The following is a 17,058-nucleotide window of genomic DNA, read 5'->3' as shown; positions in this document are numbered from 1 at the left end:
AATAGAAACGAAAGCAAGTACTCGTGAATCACAATGAGTTACAGCTTTATTTAAAAGTTGGACCAACGTCAGTTTGACAGTGATCCTTTACACCGGATCACGTTACATTTCCCCTCCAGAGCACAGATGTTGAACACGGGACTCCAGCACATTATAGTTTCCATACAAAATGACATTTTTTTTTTTTTTAAAGTGTAAGAAAAGAAATAAAGACCTCACTCCCACTCCCCTCATCCAGGGGCCACTGGGTCGAGGCAGAGAGGGGACCAGGGGGACAGTGAAGGGGACACAAACGAGGGCCCATATAGAGGCTTGTAAAGAGTGTCCGTTTGAGGGTAAAAAGCCTTTGAAATGTGAAAAAGAAAAAACCCAGCAAGTAGTGACTCCCGCCCATACGAACAACTGGTTCAACCACAGCCGCCACGGATTCCACCTGCACTGAGTGCGTGCAGCGATGACGCCAAAGCGCCGCAGAGATGAACCGACGCCTCTCGAGCTCGTCCGCTTCCGCTCTTTATGCAAATTCACTGCCTGTGTTTTCGGGGAGGAAATCAAGATTTAAAAAAAAAAAAAGAAAGTAGCCATGATGGGTTGGTTGCCATAGCTGCATCGACCGAAGCCTGTTGCGCTGCGTGTTTTTTTGTTGGCGTGGTGACATCTGGTTTGATGTTTCAGGAACCGGGGGCCAGAAAAGGCACTTCAAAGTGTGGATGTTCTTTTTTAGAATTCCGTGCGTAAGCCCTAAAAAAAAATGAACGAGATCAGCTGTAAAGCTTTGAGTCCTCCAAATGGCCCAAGGGGAATCTGAAAGACACAAAGGAGACGGGGGTGGGGGTGGTTATTGGTTGCTGGACGCGTTCAAATGAAAGGAGTTGAATCAAATCCGTGCGGGTGACGCACTGGCTCGCCTTACAAAGACAAAAGAGAAAAAGCTCATCCGAGTTGCGTGAAGCGACTCTAGCCCTCGATGGAGACCTCCGGGACGACGTGTCCATTCAGCGACGCTTCCGCCGACGTCTCCTGAGCCGCAAACCAGACATTTTGATCAGGTGACGAAAAAAAACAAACAAACATCTGCAGCGACGTCCCTCACCATCGAGGCCTCTGCTCTTACCATCGAGGCGAGCTGCATCTGACACGGTGTGTCGCAGAGTTCCGGCTTCGGCTCTTCTGGAAGCACCTCGAAACATTTCTGCTCAGCAGCGGCGTCCTGGAGAGGAGAGGAGAGGAGAGGAGAGGAGAAGAGGGAGGGAGGGAGGGGGGGGGTTAGAAAGTCCCACATGGTATCTGAATTAATAAAGTGGGAAACGCAGGGAGACTTTCACAGGAGGTTGTGCACTTCTTACCGACTGGACCTCAACAGCCCGTGCAATGGCCACATCCTCTGCCGAGACGGGTTCTGTGACGACGGAGTCATCAGCCAAGCTGTCGGCAACGCTCTGTGTGCAGAGACAAGACATTTTTACATACATACCAACATGCAAACACATGACATGGGTGATGGAAACCAAGCAGCAGGCACTCCACGAGAAAATGGCCCCTTATATATTTAAGGTGGTTTAATATCGAATATAAGAGATCTTACATCCAGCATATTTGTTCATAGCATGACTCATACACTGGATTTCAGGGTGCAGACTTACTAAAAAAAACAAAAAAAAACAATATGGAGAATCAAATAGTTTCACAGTTTTACCTCTTTGGCTTCAGTTAGAGGGGCTTCCGCCTCTTCTGCCAGAGCCTCGGAGACGGCTTCTGGCGCCTGGGGACACGACGGATACTGCCATGTCAATATTCAGAAAGGATTCAGAATTTTAGGGAGTTAATAAACTATGTAATGTATTCAATTGGGAAAAAAAAATAAACAAATAAACTCACCACTGGGATTTCTACAGCTGGAGCGGGAGCATCCTGTAATAAAGACATAGCAGGACACAGTGTGGCATTAGTCTGAGCTGTCAAACATTCAAATATCTTTTTATAAAATCTTTTGGAAAGGATTCAAAGCGATAATACAGATAATTGGGACCTGAAAAGTAAAAACGGCAAAGGTCAATATGCAATAGTGCAGTCTGAGAGACGAGGACGGTCATTCGCATGGGCGCGGCACCTCTGTCATGGCAACGGGCTCGGGCAGGACCTCGGGTGCGTCTTCTTCGGCCGGCCCCTCCCCCTCCCCCCCGGCCGGAACCGCAAGACTCGCCGCAGCTTCGGCCCCCCGCTCCGGCTCCGGCTCCGGCGCCGCCGCTTCGACGGCACCTCCTTCAGTTGTTGTTTCGGTCACAGCCCTCGTCGCCCCGGCGGCCTCCGTCTCCGCCTGCGCGTGCGAAATCAACACATTGGAACAGCGTGCCCCGTGCGACGGGTGGGGGGTGGGGGGGGTGCGAAGGGGCCGAGTTTGAAGACTGCCGTTACCTGTGCGGTCTCTGTGGTTGGGATGATAGTCGCCTCCGCCTGAATCTGAGGAATGGGAAGTAAAAAAAAGAAGAAAAAAAACACAATGAAGGGAAGGAGTAAGTGGGTGGATGGACACATGAACACAGAAGCGACGCCATCGTGGCCGTTTGACAGCTACATCAACAGAAAGCTGTTTTGTTGGTCTCAGTAAACAGCTGGAGAGGGAAAGACTGACTGTGCTCTGTTGTGCAATGGAATGAAAATTTGGGGGGTGGGGGGTGTTGCTGTTATTTATAAGGTGTGAAGCTTAAGTCATACAAACACATTCCTATCGAAAAAGTTGCCCTCTGTCCAGTTTACTGCTTGGAACCTGTGAGACGTAAGCGAAACACGTTGTTTTGCGTGACACATAAGTGGAGCCACATGCAGTGAGATGTGTTAAAGGCATTAGTGCTTCCTGTACTCAATGAATGTACGGCATCACGCTTCGTGATTGGGGCTGCACGCTTAGCCGGTTCTGCATTGAATCCACTCCAAGCAGCGAGTCCCAAACAAGAAGCAACCTGCGAAACATGACCCGAGGTGACACACAACGTGGCAGCTGTTAGAAAGGTGTTCCAATTTAAAGCAGCTGTCACGCACAATAACGCTCGTTCACACTGGTGGGATTCGCCTCCGGCTCAAAGCGAGAAGACGTGCTGCCTGAGCAAGTTGGAGCGCTTGATCGCGTGTGTGTTTGCGTGTATGTGTGTGTGTGGGGGGGGGGGCGTCCTTTTCTTACCTGGGTGTCAACAGGGGCTGCTACTGGAGCCTCAGCTGGGGGTATGAGCTGTGAAGACAAGGAGAAAAAAAAAGTGAATTCACGAGTCAGCAGAACAGTGTTACTTCAGGCCTCGGGTGAGTGTAGTTCAGGGGAGCAACGTGCATCCATCCTGCAGGAATGTTCAGACCAGTTACATACTGGGAAGCCGGTACGCCCATTTCTCTGCGACCCAGCTCTGATTCTTAAATGTACACTATGTAAAACTAGAGCATCATTTATCATCTTTTTTTACTTCACAGAATGCAAAATTATTAATGCTGTATGAGTACTTTTTTTTTTTTTTCAAGACACGCCCGTCCAGATAATGACAGAAAGCACCCACATTCTCCTCTGCGATGGCACAGATTTGGTCTGTGAAGATCTGGCCTTAATGGCCACTGGCTGCACCCATTGTGCGTCCAAGTGTGTCGAGCCCTGCACTCACAGGGAGCCGCAGATGAATTATGCAAATCGTTATAGACCGAGTAAATTATTTACACCGGGTCGTACCAGCCTGTCTTCAATGTAGGGCAAGTCCTGTGCATGAAGGCTGCTACTTGCTCTTCATCCATTGGCCCAAATAACTAAGTCCATTCATCTCCAGCAGTTAGAAAGGTGTGAAAACTCTCACAGATTGTTGTTATTTTCCATCTCCACCTCTTTTTCTGCGCCACTGGGGAGGTGAGAAATCCTGTTTTAACAACTTCTGAACCATAACCCAGAGGGCAAAAATGTGCACATAGCTGTGGAGTCAATATAGGCTCCAGCTATGTGCCCGAAGGGTCGCTACGCGAGAAGAAACTGTGGGCCTTCCTTTGCTCGACAGGAAAACACACCCAAAGCACACCCCCTCCAGTATGCCACAGAACACTTTGTACCAAACGGGTTCCGCCTCAAGAGCCTCTCAAGAACAAATCCAAAGCAAAGCTGATCCATAAAGAGGCACCTTTTACCAGAACCACAATGTGCCAATTGTCTCAGACACGCACAGTTTAGCGTAGACTACAACTACAAATAACAAATGAATGGTCAAACATTTGTCAAATACATGCAAAGCAAAATAAATTTGCTAACAAAACCCTAAAGATCCGAGAAAACACAGGCGTAAAAGTTGCAAAGAAACGTGGGGGGGGGACCTGATGTGCGGACATTAGTGGGAGGACAGATGATTGTCCCCAACGTGCATCTCCACAAGGTGAAAAGTATCACCTCCCCTCTGCTACCAGCAGTCTTCTCAAATGGGATGAGAGAAACAGGCTCACTCATCATTTCTGAATTGAGGGGGTTAAATTGAAAAGCAATTTAGCTCCAAATCATCCCAAAATCCCTCATCCCGAAAAGCTAAAAGACTAAAACCACACGACTAGACACACACCACAATATGATCAATACCCCAACTTTCACACTCCTGCTCCTCTCAGGGAAAGAAACTAATGATAAAATCTAGGTGTGCGAATGTGCAGAGAAGGTAAGTTAATCAGGGCCTGTAGGAGGGTCATAGGAGAGGAGGAGAGGAGGAGGTTGAGGGAGTGCAGGAGTGAAGGGGGCAGAGCCGCAGGAGCACGCGCGAGCCAACTGGTACAAAATGTTCAGCCCGAGCTGTGGCCTCCGCCCGTCGCCCCCGGGCCCCAAACAACAACAATCTGGGGTCTTTATATCAGGTGGTGGGTTTAAACTCACCTGGGTCTCCGAGGCGACGGCCCGAAGCCGAAAGGGACCCAAAGCCGGCTGAACACAAGCCCCATTTATGCCCCGCCTACCTACCCAACTGTAGCCTTACACGACGTGTCGCAGGGTGAACCCTTGCAGTTCTGTACGTAAGGTGTCTGTGACCAGAGGGTCATGGAGTCAAGATTGAAAAAAGCTCATTGAATGCAGACCAAGTCAAACATTACTCGCACTTTACATCAAACTAATCCACCAGCAACGACTGAACCTCCATGTTTCTAACGTGCATGATGGCTCGTGAGCATCTGAACTGAATCACCCACATCTGCAAGCAGTGGAGGTGCAGAGGGGAAGGGTGGAGAAGTGGAAGGGACAAAAGGAGGGGGGGTGAGGGGGGGTGTGTGCATGCTGCCACAGAATAAGGATACAATGGGCTGCACATTGCCAACCTCAAACTAGTATTAGAAAGGTGGAGGAGATGACTGAAGTATTACTGGACAACAGTGTGAAACTCAGTTGGTGCAAATTTCCACCGGGAGCAATGACGGTCAATGGGAGCAAATTTGGGATTTTTGTCTTCTGTGTATGCAAGTGCATGCGTGCTGAGGATTGGAACATGCATGTGTTCACAAACAGAACATTCTGTTTCCATGATCTGCGCATGTTGTTTTAATGAAGCAACTGAATGTGTGATTGTACAAAGCGCAAAAACGAATGTTGGGAAATTGTTTAATCTTAAATTATGTTCCAGTCATGTGTGAAGATAAGGAGGATACATTTTGCATCTTACTCAATATCTTCATTGTTTAAATCTCAACTTTTAAAAAGAAATGTGTCACATCAGCAGTATGTAGCAGATATCAAATTTGACCACCTTTTTTCAAAGCAAATTTATAAAATTTGATTTTAGAGAACAAAGCACAAACAAATCTTATCCCACCGGCCTATTTAAACCGCAGCTACATTTCAATTAAAGGCATGTTTTGTGACACAGCCGGGTTCTAACGTAGGTGATGATGTATGACTGCTGAACTGGCTCCTCTCTCCACCTCTTTGCTAAATAGAACATGGTGTTCCCTCTGTGTCCCTCCCCCTCCACCCCATCCCACAGAACGAAGCCTCTGGCACAGACGACGTGAGCGTACAGCATCTAAAGAGCCACAGCGTAGGATATTGGTCCTTTTGCATGCAAAAGTCGTTATATGTAGTCATTGTAATCCAAAACCTAACCAAGTATTGTTGTTAAATGACTTGTGTTGCTGGACCTTTGTGTGTTGATGCAGACAGAAGCAAGACTCAAAGTAATGTGCCTACAGCTCTTTAATATATGAAGAGCTATCCAGAGAAAACAGTTGCATAATAACCATTGAAAATGTACTATAAGCTGGACATACTGCACATATATGCAATGTTTTAAAATGATTAAATATGAAGACTCAAACTTCTGGGTGTTTATGATACAAAGCAGTTCCTACCTGCGTCACTGGTTCTGGTTCTGGTTCAGGAATGTTAGGTTCAGCCTCCTGCACTCTCAGGGCTTCAACCGTGAAGGGCTCTACCGGTGAAGCCTCAACCACCAGTTGTTCTTCAGCAGTCGCAGCTGGGACTTCGACCTCAACCACTGCCGAGGTCTGCTCCAACACCACAGCCTCCACCTCTGGCACCGCTACCCCAACTGGGACGGGCTCCTCCACTGGCACCGGAGCCGGCTTCTCCACTGGCACCGGGGCCGGCTTCTCCACTGGCACCTGGACCGGTTTCTCCACTGGAACCGGGGCCGGCTCCTTCACTGGCACCGGGGCCGGCTTCTCCACTGGCACCGGGACCGGTTTCTCCACTGGTACCGGGGCCGGCTCCTTCACTGGCACCGGGGCCGGCTTCTCCACTGGCACCTGGACCGGTTTCTCCACTGGAACCGGGGCCGGCTCCTTCACTGGCACCAGGGCCGGCTCCTTCACTGGCACCGGGCCCGGCTTCTCCACTGGCACCTGGACCGGTTTCTCCACTGGCACTGGGGCCGGCTTCTTCACTGGCACCTGGACCGGCTTCTCCACTGGCACCGGGGCCGGCTCCTTCACTGGCCCCGGGGCCGGCTTCTCCACTGGCACCGGGGCCGGCTTTTCCACAACTAGTTCTAGGTTAACGATGGGGGTCTTCGCGGTGGGGACAACAATCTCAACTTCCACCGGGATCTTTGCTGGAGCTGGAGTTTTGGCTGCTTTCTTTGAGGTCGCTGCAGGGGGCGCGCCCACTGCGATGGCAGGAGTGGCTTTGGCTGGCGGGTCGGCTGCATGCTGCTCTTCGAGGCCTCTCCTCTGGGCCTGCTGCAGGAGGGAAATGACACATAAACATTTAGGTTAATTGTGCAATTTCAAAAGGTGAAGGTCACACGGATTTGTATTTAAAAGTGTTAAACACTGATACTCAATTGACAGAGTTTAGGGGTCTTAACGCTCGAGAGGCCCACTTTGTGTTCAGATACCGGTGTTCTTTTCCGTCAGGAATACCAGTCATGCCATTCAACATGTTTTGTTGGGGGGGGGACAAAACCCCTGCAGGCTTTAATAGAGATTTTAGGACTGCAGAGGGGGAGTGGGGAGAGGGTGGGGGGTAAAGGGGAGTACGCCCAGCAAAGCTAGTTAGATAATGGAGGCTAATTATTTGAATCAGAGCCATCCTGACAGGTCTGGTGAAGCGGCGATGGAAACCGCACGAGTCAGCAAACCCGATGGGTGCCCCGCAGGCCAGACAGTACGCCTGATCACATTATAATCACGTTATAATCACGTTACAATCACTACCCGAAAATGCCTTTGTTGGACGGGCAGCCAGTTGCTGCCTCTGTCTGTACGGCGAACGTCAAAACAACCCCCTCCCTTCCCTTCGCCCTGGCATGGCTCGCCCCCAAACCTCACCAACCATGCGGTACATATGACTTTTAAATCAATCCCGGTTGGTTGGTTGGTTGTGTTGCTCGGGCCGCGGTGTTGAGGTGCCTAAATGCAGAGAGGCTTTATAGGGGGGAGATTTCAGCCCGACGCCTTCCTTCCCTTCTCTCCAGCGGGCGATAACGTCACCTGCAAAGTGACTTAAGGGGAGTTTGTCCAACTGCCGCTGACAGACTGAGTGAAGTGGAGAGATTGTGTAGACTCCGTTCTGGCCAAACTAACGACTAAGACATTCCTCCCGTCAACACACTACCAAATACAGTTGTGTGGTGCCGAGAGTCGGGGACCGGCCGGGGCGGTTTTAAGGAGGCGGGGAGGGGCTGAGAATGAAGGCCCACGAAGCTGATGAACACACACTCACACAAATACATCGTCTTGTCTGTGTTGAGAGTTGAAAGATTTGACCCCACCAAAAAAAAAATTAATTAGAAAGAAAGCACTGGATGTTCAGAAGTAGAATGTCTCCCAGAGACCAGAGGAGTGGCGCTTAGGAGTATTATATATATATATATATATATATGAGATTTAGCGTATTCTTAACTACGTTTGCCTTGTGCTACGGGACATGTAATTGATCATTGTTGAAATGATGCATAGCAGTGTATCATCAGCATCTTACTTTATGTACAGCACAGTGTGTATTGAGCGGCGGGGGGGGGGGGGGGGGGGGGGGGGGGGGGGGCTTTGTCCTAGAAGGACCAGGATATTTGTTTAATTTCATTTAATAGATGTTATATAACGTTTTAAAGTTCAATAACAATAACCCACGGGAATATATGTAATAATGTGCAATACGAATCCCAGCATATCTATCCAGCACATAAGTTTAAACCAAGGTCATTCTCCTCATCTCTGAGACCCAATGGCAGAGACAGAAGCGTCTGAAGAGTCACTGGGAGAGATTGTGTCATTTGGATTTATTGTCTACATCGGGTGACACAGCTTCCATCTTTTTACGAGACAAGAAACGCGTCACAAACGCGAAGAAAATAAAAGTTTTCTTTGGATGCTTCGATGTGCTCGTTGGACACTTGATTTGACCACGGGTGCAAAACACGCATTTCTATAAATTCATCAGCAAGTTGTCTTTTGGGTGGAAAGCAGAAATTAAAATACGCAGTTGATAAATATTCACAAACAGCAAGGTACAAAATACCGTTTATGGCAACATTTCTTCGCGCTTCATTTTTAATTCGAGTGAACTTCAATCAGTACAATTGAAATTTGATCGTTATAAGATAAAAAAAAACTTAGCAAAGCACGCCTGCCACCATTTACCTCCCTCCTCATGCGACGCTTGTTCTTCTTTCTCTTGCTGGGCATCTTTGTGCGTCCTGGTGGAAAAACAAGAGAGTCCGGAATAAACCAAATGAGAAAAAGAAGAGAGACCGTGAGGAGCAAAGAGGATCTTTATAGAGGCCCCCGGTCCCTCTGTTACCTTTGCACCGGACCTATGGCAGCGCTGGGATGAAAGCTGCGGGGGGGGGGGTGGGGAGGGGGGGGGCGTGGACAAAACGGAGAGCGAGGCGTGCGCGTCCTCACAGCGTCACACAGAGGTGCGCGCGCGCGCGAGACAGCTCGTCGCGATGAGTCTGAATCGGAGCTGTCCGCGCGCTCGCAGAGTGCCACGCCCCCCTTTTTCCTGGTCCAGAGAGAGGGGGGGGGGGGTTGCTCTCTGAGAGTTTCACAGAGCAGTGTCGTACTATGCGAATTTTGATCGACTTGTAGAGAGAAAAACACAAAGAACGCATGATTGATGCTTAACACCCTGATGCCAGAGAACAGTTTTCATTGTGCGTGTGTCTCCTGCAGGGAACAAACGCCCCCCCCCCCCCCCTCCCTGCACCGCACGAGCTGAGAGCCCCAATTGTCTCCCAACTCCTACCCTGAATCACTTCTGCTTTATTGTGTCATTTATTATTCTGAAAGTGTGGTGGAAACGTTGACCTTTGACGGGTTTGTGTACGTTGTTGCACGTGTGGCAGCGGGGGGGGGGGGGGGGGGGGAAGTGTTTCATTTCGGGGGAAGGAGGCCGATGAGCTGCACAAAGAGTTGATTCTCTACAGCGCGGTCGGCCCGGCTCTAAGACCCTCTTACCTTTGGCATTCAGTGTCAGGCGGACTTGGTGAGCTCATTGGAAACACACACACGATGCCCTTTTTAAGACGTTAAAGCCCCAGTCACAGCCGTTTCCCCTCACGTATTTTTATAGACCAGGCAACTAATTGGCCAAAAATAGCTCCATCGAAGGTATTCTGACTCTCTGTAATGTTATTGCATTGTGTCCTGCTTCTTCCTCCACCCGTGTGGCATGTCTTGAATGGCTGAAAATTCTCCAGGTTTAATCAGCCGGGTGAATTCAAAAAACGGTGACTAAAACGAGACGAAGCTATTCCATTAATTTGAGTTGGAGATGGAGAACGCGAAGGGACTTTCGTAACTGTTCTGCAACCAAAGGAGTAGAAACAATTCGCTCTATTTTAGGCACGTTGACGGAGGCTCTCATGAAGCGAAAGCTCTGAGGATGAGGCTTTCACGTTGGTTAGTGCACCTTTGAGCAAATGTGTCACATGGGAACGTGTGTAGCTGCTGAGCAGTCGGTTGGGCCGGTTGGTCGGGTTCTCCTCAAGACTGGAGGCGACTCAGCGAAATCCTCAGAGACATCAGCTTGGCCAGAAGAATCACCGCCTTGAAATAGACGCATGATGTTTAGCTGCAGTGCTGCACTACGTTTTCACACACAGACAGACACACACACACACACACACACACACACACACACACACACACGTCAGGCGAGCACTGGAATGTTGCTGATCAACAAACACCGCTCCCCAGGTCAGCGCCATGGTTACCAACACTCAGTCGAAACACACACACTCCGCCGTAATGACTTTTCGCAGGTTTGAGGTCCAAGAAGATGCGTTCGACCCCTATTGGGTGGAGATTTCCACATTTAACTAGATATTTTGAGCACAGCTTGCATGCACGCTGGAGAAAAGAAGCTCCAATGTAAATATATTACAATATGAAATATATAATACTGTATTGATTGCTGTGCGAAAAAAAACGATTGATTGCAATAAAATGAAACGTCTCAATCGGCAGCTTATTTTAAAGGGGGGTTCGACTTGGTAAATGAATCCCCGCCTTGCAAACTTATTACAATTATGACTTAGTTGAATTAGTTTCTAAACAAAAACCCATTGCTGAGAACAGAGGGCATATTTATCAATTATTTGCAAAAGGATGACTGTGTCCAGACTTTCTCATCACATATTATTTGTCGATAATAAACTAAATTCTTTCCCTCATCTGACTTGTCACAGGCTGTTTTGAGCCTGTTTTAAACTTCTATCCTCTGGCTCGGGGGGGCGTTTTTTTTCGTGATAAAGTAACGCATCAACTCTGGACTGACACGGTTGCCTCCCCCCCCTGGCCTCAATTAAAGTCCCATCATATAAGCTTAATTTATGTGGGATGGGACATTTTAGGATATTAGATTGTCACGTAGTTCTACGGCTTTAGTTGTTTTCAGCTTGACATTTTATAGAGAAAACATGTGTGTCTCGACGATTCTCAAACCAATATGCCAAGGTCCTTAAGCTTGTATTTCCTGGGGTGTAATTCCCCAGGTGGCCTTACTGGTTCTCCCCCCGCCCCCATTCGCATGTGTTTTTTTCTTCTTTTTTGCCCCTCCTTGTGTTTTTTCTGCAGACATTTGTGGTTCAGCCTCACCCTGTGCAAACGCTCGATGAGTCAGTTCAGGGTTTGTTAATAAAGAGCCGGCGCTGAAGGCCGGACGGACATAGCAGAGAACGTCATTGGACAAAAGAATGCCAGGGGCTCTGCAGTGTGTATTCATATCGCACAGCGGCGGGGGGGGGGGGGGGGGGTCATCCTGGTGATAAAAGCAACTGTGCTCAGCTGTCATTCAACAGAGGACAGGCGCACAGGCCGACGTGGTCCCGTGCACAGACACACAAACAAGCATCCCCTCCCTTCCTTTTTTTTCCCATTATTCGGGCTCCTCTCTGCATGCGCAGCCCTCCGGGGGTTTTCTTACTCTAAATCTATTCCAGGATCCTGCGTGTCTCTTCCAGAAGAAGCACTATGCAGACTCACCAGAACTCACTCAGACGATAACCTCTCTCTCTCAAGATCGTCTCATCCAAAATTCATTTTTAGTTTAATAAACTCTGAAAAGATGTTTTACTTGTGATTGTTTAGTTGACGGATTGACTTCTAACTGCCTACACGTCATGGGTTGTTATTCCAGAGTTTCAGCTGGCAATGTATTAAACTCAACTGTAGGAATGCACCAGAATTCAGAAGAGTCCTTGGGATTGATAGGGAACATATTTAGAGAATCATTTTGGCGTTAACCTGCTGCTACTTCACACAAATAACATTTTGGAATGTACAAGGACAAATTCTGATCTGTGCTGTCAAAGCATATATATACGGACAAGATGGCCACCAACCAAACCATCGCAACCTTGAATTTTCCTACGGATTAGAATCTTCCTACAAGTTCTAGTTAGCATGTCCACATGTAACCAAAACTATTGGAATCACCAAGCTTTTAAATGTCTGAATAATAATATATTGTGGAATCCATAAGGTCGTAGTGGAATATTGTTTCTGTCGACACGTGAGACAGCGGGACGAGCTTTTGACAGACGTGACTCCAGTTTGATTGTGAACTGTGTGGATGGAGCGGCCTAAATGAAATATAAATAACAACAAGCAGTGGACACAGTTACACAGTTGCACTGCCCTCTAGTGTTGAATTTGCACAGTACAACAATACTCGATACTTGAGCAGGGTTATGGCAATGCTTTAGTTATACGATTACACTCTGACACAATAATGACAACAGGAAGAAAGATTCAAGCTAATGCACACATACACACACACACACACACACACATGCATGAAATGCAACACCACATCCAGTTGCTGTAAAAGTAACAAAAGTGACACATTTAAATTATCTACCTGGAGAGTTAAGGTTGTTGTTGAACAATTTAATATATTTATATACGTAGGTTATACCTTTGCTGTAAAAGTGGATCCTGCTGGAGTGTTGAAAAGTGAGGAAGGTTAAAAAAGTCAGAGTGAATGGCACGTAACGACCTTCCCACTTCACCTCAAAGTCAGCTGGCGGCACTTAAATGTTAATATACAACGGAAAGCTCAGTTACAGGCTGTATTTATTTATTAACAGAAATATCATTATGAACATCTAATGTGTCCATAAAAGTATGGTAGATATAATCAGCCAAAATTTATAATATTCTTCTAATCTTTCCTGATTTATAAATATATAATTCACATGTTGTCCTCATTTAATAAAGGTACAGAAAGGTCATTTTTCTCAAGAAAACTCCCAAAGAAACTGCTTTAAGATATCAGGTAAATACCCTTAACATTTAACATGCAATGAGAACAATATTATATCAAGTCAAACTACAGCCAACGTCAAGTGACGTTATATCCAGCTGTTGCTTTGGTCCATCAAGTCCTTTGGAGATGGGTTCCTATATTTAAAAGCATCATTCAGTTACAAAAAACAATTAGCGCAAGTAAAAACAATGACTTCATTCACAAAGTGTCTCTGGTTGCTACTCTGTTCACTGTTGCATATTAAAGTTTACATTTATCACATAATAAGACTAAGACTAAACAATCTTCTCCACTTGTTGTACATTTAGATGTTTTGAATCATATCTACAATAAATACACATGGAAATATGCTGAGTGATGTAATCATGAGGTATGAATTTGTCTATTAAAATTTGAGTTTAACAACAAAAAACAACAAAATACATTCTAATGCATTAAAAGAAATAGTAAGTAAGTAGTGGAAAATCATTTTAATTTAGGTTCTGTGCAGTCGCTAATACGGAGGACACACCTCATCATTCAGGAGACATGAGACACAACAAAGTGCATTATAAATGGCCACATAGTGGCCCCCATTGAATCCACATTGACACTTGAATTTACTCTTATTTCATTAAAACTTCCAAAGTGATTTAGGGATCCTGGAAATGAAAAATCGAAACACACAAACAAACCAAAAGCAGAAAACTCCTCGTTGGAGGAAATAATGCTTTCTCACGTTCATCACCGTCCCTGCAGCGCTCGTCCCCCTCTGTGGCATCCTCACCTTCATAACCCCCCCAAAAAATAAAAATACAAGCACAACAAAACAATCTTTAAGACATTGCCGACTCCAGCGGCCGCTCACTCGAGTCCACGAGGCGGTCCAACCCGGGCCGAGGGCAGGGCCCATCATTGCTGCGGCTGCGCTTGAGGCTGGCTCCTGTCCCTGGGGGGCGGGGGAGCGATTTGATACACGGGGACGCTGTACTCGGTGTAAGCCGGGGGCAGGTCGTCGGGCTTCAACCCCAGCTGAAAGACACAGAGAAGGACGCCGCAAAGGTCAAAATCCCAACGATACGCAGAGGTCAGGGGGGGGGGGGGGGGGAGGCGTGAGGTTTTTGGTCCGTTTTCGTTTTTTTTATCCGAGCGTCACCTCGTTGTAGGAAGGCGGGGGCCCGCAGAAGACCACGTTGCTGTATCGGGGCGGCGAGTGGAGCTCCAGGCTGATGCGGGGCCCGCCCCCCCCGGGTTGGTCTTCGCTGTCCTGCTGTGACATCCCTCCGTGGAAGGGGATGAAAAAGATGGGGGGAGGGCGAGTGTCCTGCTCACTGCGTCTCAACGCCTCCCGGTTCATCTGCTCCTCTCGGAAGCGACTGCACACCCTGCAGAAGGTTGTGCAGAACATGATGGAGAGGCCGAAGCCCAGGATGCCCAGGAAGATCCTTGAAGAGGAGGAGGAGGAGGAGGAGGAGGAGGAGATTCCCGTTTTTTTTAATATCATACAGCTTTTTGGGGTCTGTTGCAACATTACGTGAAGAAGTGAAGACAATGTCAACGGAAATCAGTGTTGAATTAATCAGCAAAAAGAACTCACGGATGTAAAGAATTGTGTCTTACTTCAGAACGGGAATGCTCTCCATTACCATTATTAGAGCTCTGTGGACAAACTCCGGATGTCAGGTGAACACACCACGGACCTGCAGAGGAGACAGGAACAACGTCCCACATCTTGACGTCAATCACACACTTTTTGGTCGGGTTGGTCCCACCCTTTTACTTTTGTGGAAACAGTTTTTGCCGCCCAGGACTCAGGTGTTTCGTCATGGAAGTCAAAGGTGTGTGTGTGTGTGTGTGGAAACGTGCGTTGGTATCCATGCCAACTGGTAGAAAAGCCCAGGGAGCGTTGCCTTTATTGTTGTTGTAACAGGAAGGCCCAAACATTCCAGACAGATTGATCACCGCCAAAGGTTTATGTATCGCAAGGATGGTTGTGATTGTGAGTAAAACCCCGCCCTCTTCACTGAAGCCACGCCCTCTACTTCAACTCATGGACCACATATGGATGCGGATGCCCGTGTTTGGTCGTAGCAATTATGAATTAAATGTAAATGTAAAAATGTGTGGTTTCTCTGGCTGTGTGACCAGACTAATCTTTTTACTCATGCTGTGTCAGCATAAAATGACTCTTTGAACTTCGGAGCTATAAATGTTTGGTCCAAGACACAATCAGCCAAAGCTATTTTATTGCCAGCCTCTACTTGTAGGTGTAAAGTACATTTATACAACGTCTCTAACTGGAAAACAGATTACCCTGCAGTTACCTCATGCACGTTGTTACACATGCACTAGTTTTTATCATCTCACAAAGATCAGGTGATTACATTTGTTCCCAACGAGGCTGGAAACATGTCATGTGATGGACCGGAATATTGAGCCTGTACGCGGCCTTATTTTAACTTGTAAAAAGCACCTTAGATGAGCTGACTTGAGAGCATCCTCCTCTCCTTTAGCTACGGATACACAAGATCTAACAGATGCGTTGTTTTTACAGCGATGGAATCATGAGGACCTCCAGGTCCCCGAATGCCTGATATCCTGATAACCTGATATCAGCCACGTTCATGAATCCCGAGTCAACAATCAGTGTGCATTTCATCTGGCAGACCCCACACCCGCCACAGTGTCCCCGTGAGCCTCGCGCCGAGACGACTGCCGTTCAACGGAGTCACCGTTAACAATGCTGACAAACTATAGATTCCCTCTCAAGTGAAGTGGGACTAAAGTCCATCGCGGCATCATTGTTATTTGATACCATTAGCAGAAAATAGGAAACCCATTTTGATTCTGATTAACTTGTACCATTTATTCACCCAAAACCCTTTGTGTAGATTACGGTTCCCAGCGCGTTGTTGGATATACACTCGTAGGAAAACAACATACGTATTCCAGGTGGTTTAGTGCCATGTGTATGTTCCGAGTAGATTATTAAACCAAACCAGGCAAACAAAAGAAAACAAAAATCACCAGAGGAAGGTTAGGTCAAAAACACAGGATCAGTCAGCACATTGGAACAGGGGCCAAGTCTGCGAAGAGGCCGCCGGCTAAACAAATACACGGCTCCAAAAGTCTCCATTTGAGAAAATGTGATTGAATTTGATTTTTTTTTTTTATTTGCGTCGTTGAGCAGTGAAATCTTAGAAAGCGAGAAGCAGAAGGAAGTGAGACAGGTCTTACCTGCAGTCCAGAGAGGGCTCTCCTCAGGTGTACGACTGGGAGGGAAAACTCACTGGAGCGGAGTGCAGTTTGACGAGGGGGGCGGTGTGCGTCTGTGTGTGTGTGTCTGTGTGTGTGTGTACACGCACTGGAGTGCAAAGCCTAGAATGTATATCAGCCCTTTGTTGAATCAAAATGATGGTTAAGCTGAATCACAAGGGTTATTTGTATGAATCAAACATATGAATATGAGCGATGACTTTTATCGTTGTGACGCTGCTGTTTTACTAGTTTGTGCTAAAGGTCCATTAGAAGAATTGATGGCCGCGTTACGAGGATTTAAAGCAACAGCGTGCGTTTGTCAAGAAGGCCTCTTCCGAGAGGTGGGTTGCCGTGGAAACGTGTGAACTCATTTGTGAGAATCGTTGAGTGCTCATGCCACCCAAATAGGACCGAAAGGTAAAACTATGGACAAGACTAAGATATCAAACATTTACCACGATGCAACTTCACTCCATTGTCTTACAAACTCCATCAGTTTCTTGAAGTCTTCTGAAACGAGCCGAGATGACACCACTGATGACATCATCGTGACGTAACCAGAAGGTATTTTCAAAGCTTCTCCAATTATGCAACAG

At 47.3% G+C, this 17,058-nt stretch overlaps 2 protein-coding genes across 9 annotated transcripts; both read right to left on the bottom strand.

Moving 5' to 3' along the window:
* Positions 1–28: 28 nt before the first annotated feature.
* LOC119224971 (proteoglycan 4-like) lies at positions 29–9,387 on the bottom strand. 6 transcript variants are annotated; one of them, XM_037482503.2, is made up of 12 exons: positions 9,254–9,387; positions 9,094–9,149; positions 6,343–7,191; positions 3,179–3,226; positions 2,416–2,460; positions 2,111–2,317; positions 1,879–1,911; positions 1,697–1,780; positions 1,347–1,439; positions 1,094–1,210; positions 914–1,020; positions 29–804 (listed from the first exon to the last, which is right to left on the bottom strand). In XM_037482503.2, exons 2-11 carry the CDS (start codon positions 9,136–9,138, stop codon positions 958–960), a joined length of 1,584 nt encoding a protein of 527 aa, XP_037338400.2. In that variant the 5' UTR covers positions 9,139–9,149; positions 9,254–9,387; the 3' UTR covers positions 29–804; positions 914–957. The 6 variants fall into 6 exon arrangements, with proteins under 6 accessions (XP_037338400.2, XP_037338399.2, XP_037338402.2 ...); XM_037482502.2 differs by lacking the exon at positions 9,254–9,387 and having other exon boundaries at positions 29–741; positions 9,094–9,247; XM_037482505.2 differs by lacking the exon at positions 9,254–9,387 and having other exon boundaries at positions 1,115–1,210; positions 9,094–9,247.
* A 3,251-nt stretch (positions 9,388–12,638) lies between these two features.
* si:dkey-283b1.6 (uncharacterized) lies at positions 12,639–16,693 on the bottom strand. Of its 3 annotated transcripts, none has more exons than XM_037482510.2 (4): positions 16,442–16,693; positions 14,825–14,904; positions 14,361–14,589; positions 12,639–14,236 (listed from the first exon to the last, which is right to left on the bottom strand). In XM_037482510.2, the coding sequence occupies exons 2-4, from the start codon at positions 14,851–14,853 to the stop codon at positions 14,117–14,119; spliced, it is 378 nt and encodes a 125-aa protein (XP_037338407.1). In that variant the 5' UTR covers positions 14,854–14,904; positions 16,442–16,693; the 3' UTR covers positions 12,639–14,116. The 3 variants fall into 3 exon arrangements, with proteins under 3 accessions (XP_037338407.1, XP_037338408.1, XP_037338406.1); XM_037482511.2 differs by having other exon boundaries at positions 14,361–14,649; positions 14,802–14,904; positions 16,442–16,688; XM_037482509.2 differs by having other exon boundaries at positions 14,361–14,649; positions 16,442–16,687.
* Between the last annotated feature and the right edge of the window lie 365 nt (positions 16,694–17,058).

The sequence above is a fragment of the Pungitius pungitius genome, chromosome 5, assembly GCF_949316345.1.
Source record: "Pungitius pungitius chromosome 5, fPunPun2.1, whole genome shotgun sequence".
Taxonomy (NCBI): Eukaryota; Metazoa; Chordata; class Actinopteri; order Perciformes; family Gasterosteidae; genus Pungitius; species Pungitius pungitius.
The sequence above is the reverse complement of the archived record's forward strand: the minus strand, read 5'-3'. Positions and strand labels throughout refer to the sequence as shown.

Coding starts and splice junctions, on each gene's coding strand:
- si:dkey-283b1.6 (XM_037482509.2), bottom strand. CDS start 14,853: ATGGTAATGGAGAGCATTCCCGTTCTGAA. Junction 14,650..14,824: donor GAGAGCATTCCCGTTCTGAA/GTAAGACACAAT, acceptor CTCCTCTTCAAG/GATCTTCCTGGGCATCCTGG. Junction 14,237..14,360: donor CCCCGCCTTCCTACAACGAG/GTGACGCTCGGA, acceptor TGTGTCTTTCAG/CTGGGGTTGAAGCCCGACGA.
- LOC119224971 (XM_037482503.2), bottom strand. CDS start 9,138: ATGCCCAGCAAGAGAAAGAAGAACAAGCGTCGCATGAGGAGGGAG. Junction 7,192..9,093: donor AGCGTCGCATGAGGAGGGAG/GTAAATGGTGGC, acceptor TCCCTCCTGCAG/CAGGCCCAGAGGAGAGGCCT. Junction 1,440..1,696: donor CTCTAACTGAAGCCAAAGAG/GTAAAACTGTGA, acceptor CTCTGCACACAG/AGCGTTGCCGACAGCTTGGC.